Source organism: Eurytemora carolleeae, unplaced genomic scaffold (genome assembly GCF_000591075.1).
Source record: "Eurytemora carolleeae unplaced genomic scaffold, Eaff_2.0 scaffold1444, whole genome shotgun sequence".
NCBI classification, from domain to species: Eukaryota; Metazoa; Arthropoda; class Copepoda; order Calanoida; family Temoridae; genus Eurytemora; species Eurytemora carolleeae.
The window spans coordinates 73,768-78,751 of NW_019397408.1; the positions used below are offsets into that span (position 1 = coordinate 73,768).

At 33.8% G+C, this 4,984-nt stretch overlaps 1 protein-coding gene across 1 annotated transcript in view; it reads right to left on the reverse strand.

The window, feature by feature from the left end:
* Positions 1-1,600, reverse strand: part of LOC111714131 (gamma-aminobutyric acid receptor subunit alpha-3) — a 10,217-nt gene extending 8,617 nt beyond the window's left edge. Inside the window, exons 1-3 of the mRNA XM_023489176.1 lie at positions 1,533-1,600; positions 864-926; positions 54-149 (exon numbers count right to left, since the gene is read on the reverse strand). Coding sequence (XP_023344944.1) covers positions 54-142 — 89 coding nt within the window. The 5' untranslated portion in view covers positions 143-149; positions 864-926; positions 1,533-1,600. The remainder of the gene's footprint in view (positions 1-53; positions 150-863; positions 927-1,532) is intronic.
* Between the last annotated feature and the right edge of the window lie 3,384 nt (positions 1,601-4,984).

Genomic DNA, 4,984 nt, shown 5'->3' on the forward strand with positions numbered 1-4,984 from the left:
AAAGGGGGGGGGGGAGGTGTCTCAAAATTATCCCTGCATTTAAGTAAGCTAACCTGTAAGTCATCTCTGTAGTATCAAACCCAAAGCTTCCAATTTCTAGAGGACAACGTTGGGAGTCGAGGGGGAATTTTCTTAGGTCCATGTTACATCTAGAGGATTCATATTTAGGATAGATAGACAGGTAGACAGGTAGACAGTTAAAGAAGTAGACAGGTAAATAGGTAGAAAAGTAGACAGGTAGACATGTAGACAGGTACAGGTAGACAGGTAGACAGGTACAGGTAGACAGGTAGACATGTAGACAGGTAGACATGTAGACAGGTAGACAGATAGACAGGTAGACAGGTAGTTAGGTAGACAGCTTGACAGGTAGACAGGTAGTTAGGTTGACATGTAGATAGGCAGACAGGTAGACAGGTACACAGATACACAGGTAGACAGGAAGACAGGTAAACAGGTAGACAGATAGACAGGTAGACACGTAGACAGGTAAACAGATAGAAAGCTAGACAAGTAGACAATAAAACACGTAGACAGGTAAACAGGTAAACAGGTAGACAGGTGAACAGGTAGACAGTTAAACACGTAGACAGGTAAAGAGGTAGACTAGTAGACAGGTAGACTAGTATATAGGTACAAAAGTAGGCAATTAGACAAAAAGACAGGTAGAAAAATGGACAGGTTGACAGGTAGACAGGTATACAAGTAGTCAGGTAGACAAGTAGACAAGTTAAAAGGTGTTGACAATTTTTTAAATTTCAAGGGAAACGCCGTGCACCAAAGTTAGCAGCTATAGAAGGTGACATCTACGTAAACAAGTTTAACATGTTTAATATCTAAAGTTTACTGTAAAGTTTCTATACCTGGCTGTGACGGTTAATCTCTGTGAGTAGGATATCCGTCCTGTTGGACCTATACGGATAAACCTGGGGTAAACATACTTAAAACATGACCAATGGTGGCGTAATGAATTGAGGCATGAATGTCGTCTTTGGTTTGTCGATTGAACAACAATGTGGCGAAATATTTTGTAATAAGCAACGGCTTGATGACTGACATATCTATAAAATATTTAGGTCACAATCTGAATTGACTTTGTAATATACTCTTCAATACAATTACTTTTTATTAACAATTAAACAAAAAATTTTCGATTTTGACAAATTGATATTTTACCAAGGGGATTAGAAGTATCCAAAGACATGTTAAAATAAATGTTATATGAACTTTAGGTGTAATTCAAAACGACCCTCTCGTTAATTCAAAACAGCATGATTAAAAGCTTTTATATGTGTGAATATGATATCGTCATTTTTCTTTTGGGAATACATTTAAATTCTGTAAAATCCTTAAGTCAGTTATTAATTTACCACGATTAAAATTGTTATATTTTTATATAAAATAAGGATATTTACTCAGAGAACAGGAAGGTTTAAATTATAAAGGATACCTTAGTAAATCGGAAACTATTTGAAAAGAGGGTCACTTGATATTACGTGAACAGTTCCTTTAAAGTATAAGTATCTATGTTCCTATTAGGTACAGCTATCTTGTGTAGGTAGGAATCCTTCCCATTTAGGAAGTATGTATCCGGTCTCCAGATTCTTTAAATAACAGGCAATCATGATTTTAATAATTTTCTTTATTTTAAAATACCCTTAGTACATATTTCGTTGGAAACATAATATCTAGGTATCCAAAAAAATATTTTAATTTTCTATTTTTCATTTAGATTTTTTAATAATGATATTTTCGTCATCTCTAATTGAATTTCAATTGTTTTTCAAAAGATTTTGTAAACATTTCAGGTTTAAAATTATCAGATAGGTTAACAAAATTCATTATTTTTACTCAGACAAAAATGTAAAAAATTCAAAAACTATATTATTTTCTTTCACAGTTCTGTTTCTAAATATTTTAAAAATACCTAAATCTCACAAGGCATTGCAATTCCTAAAGTTATCCAAAAAAAGGTTATTTTTCTTACATAAAAAAAAACAATTTTAGAAAAGGAAATGTCTTTAAAATTAAAAATGAAATCCACTATTTCACTCCACTTAAGAATGAGAAGTGTAACTTATGATTAGTGTAACCTATGACAAATGCGAATTGAAATTTATAATAAATGTCATTGACCCCTTTGCGGGGAAGGAAAAAAATAGTTCTCTCACAACTTATTCCAGGGTGATTAGATTCATTGGTAAGATTTATATGGTTAGCTGTAGTTCCTAGATAGGAATTGCCAATTCATTGCCAACTCTTTCAGGTTGGTCGTGTTGTACCTTAACCTAGAGTCAGTCCAGTACTGCCTAAATATAAGGATTATACTGAGGCAGTCTAGATCTGTAGGGTGTTGGGTGTAGGGTGTAGGGTGTAGGGTGTAGAGTATAGGGTGTAGGGTGTAGAGTGTAGAGTGTAGAGTGTAGAGNGTGTAGGGTGTAGGGTGTAGGGTGTAGGGTGTAGGGTGTAGGGTGTAGGGTGTAGGGTGTAGGGTGTAGGGTGTAGGGTGTAGGGTGTAGGGTGTAGGGTGTAGGGTGTAGGGTGTAGGGTGTAGGGTGTAGGGTGTAGGGTGTAGGGTGTAGGGTGAACCTAAAATAACAGTCGAGAGTAAAACTTTGTTTTGTTTCATCCACAGGACCCATTGATCGTATTGCAATATTTACTTCCACATCAGTTGCAGCTTTTCCAACATCAGGTCTATACAACAAATAAAGAAACTTTAAAAGGATTGACTCTGCAAATTTAGATCAACTTAGATTTTGTAATTGTTTTAAAAAAGTATCATTAATCTTTAATATTGCAAACTGTGACACAATGTCTTATTTTTCTTAAATGTATATTTTCTAAATCTGTTTCTAAGAATTTCTAGTTTATTTCATGTTTTCCTAAATCTTTTATCGTATGCAGCTTCTGCGAACAAGCTGTCCAGGGTTTCAGAAACCTTTAATATACAAAAATATCCTCCTGCAGTCAAACCAAACATAAAATTCAGAATTTCAGGGTGACCCACAAAACATGAGGCTTTAATGACGACTTTTAAATGTAATATAAGATTCAATGAATACGATCTGAAGGTTGAATTCTTCTTTTACCATCCTTTATTGGTAAACTAAATTATTACTTTACGTCTGCAGGGAAATATTAATGTTTATTACTGTTAAACGATTGAATAAACTTCGTAAATTTGTCTGTCTAGTCTCATTATTTGTGGATAATACTGTAACATGTGTAAAACTCATTAAAATTGTAAGGTTTGACTACAGTACGTGAACATTTTTATAGCAATAAATAATAATAATAATAATAAATAAGTAGATTTATTGTGGTTTACTTTGGTTTTTTAATCTAAACTCATTCTTTTGGCTTTGTCTTCTAATTTATTGAATCTCAATTTAGAGAATAAAAAATTTTGGATTAAATTATATTTCCTTGGAGGCCATCTCCAACCTCTCCCAGGGGGTAGACACGGAGGCCATCCTCCTCCTTCGATCCAACCAGCCTCCCTAAACAAAATTAGGTCGGATTTCATGAATAGTGTGAAGTAGTTAACTGCGTATGGCTAGTTGAATTACTTTTTTGTACACTCTCTCCAAAGCTTTAGAAGTCAGTTTTTCCCTTTAAACTAAAATACAAATGACTGAAAAATGTACTCTTTACATACAGCAAAAACAAATCTAAAGGAAAATTTTCTATCAGAAAGATATTTAAAAGACGGCTGGCCTGAAATTATAGATACATGGTTTGCATTTTATAGATATTTGAGATGTCCGTTCATGCATTCCTACAGCCTAAGAAAGCAGAGCTCTGCCCAGAAAGCTCTCTGTACTATTTGCAGTGGAGAAAAAATATGAACATTTGAAATTATCAACTATGCCTCGTACCATTTTATTTTATAAAAATTAAAAAAAAATTATAAAAATGCTTTATCTATTTTAAATAAAGTGTACAAGTAGCTTAGTCATGTATTTATTTAGGAAATATTATAAAAAAGTGATTGAGAACTTAGTAGTACATATTTGAGAAAAAAACCTACAAAATAGAAGTGGGAATATTTCCTCCTCCAATTTTATAAAAATTTGACAAAATAGGCAATTTACAGAGGAAAGGAAGAATAGAATAATGTGACTTTTTAAAGTGTATAATATGTCGTTGATAAACTTACATTTGATACATCGACATCTGAAAGATCAACTTGAATATTAGGGTTGGGTAGGATGAGTTCAGATCTCCGGGTTGGATAAGGATTGCTCTGCTCCAGGTCCCTGTTCTCCTCCTCCTCTGCTGTATCACAGAAATCACTGAACCCGTTACAGCTGAACCCAACCCGACCTAAATTATTAAATTACAGCTGAACCCAACCCGACTTAGATTATCTAGTTACAGCTGAACCCAACCTGACCTAGATTAAATAGTTACAACTGAACCTAACCCGACCTAAATTATTTAATTACAGCTGAACCCAACCTGACCAAGATTAAATAGTTACAGCTGAACCCAACCTGACCTAGATTATCTAGTTACAGCTGAACCCAAACCTGACCTAGACTTGGATTAATGTCAATAATGAATGATCATTTTGTCGACATCAAATATTAATTACATGATAAATATTGATATGGTTGATATGGTTGTTAAGAAATTGTAATTAGATGATAATTAACTAAATGTCTAGTTGGAAATCAGATAATAATATAATATACAATTCTTTTCTTGACAACAAAAAGTAATTATCTAGATGATTATTAATTGTTGTAGATAACAAATAATAATTATATCATACTATTCCCGGATAGAATCTTAGAGTCTGAAACCTAGTCTTAGACGCCGGGCCGACCTCCTCAGACCCTCTGTTTTTGGAAAAAAATATCAAATTTCACCAAATATATGTAATATGAGCAAAAGCCATTAAAATATTTGAGCATTCCTCTCCCCATCCCTTTCTTCAAGCACCCCTCCATATGTCCCAACCCCAGTTTCTGCTGTT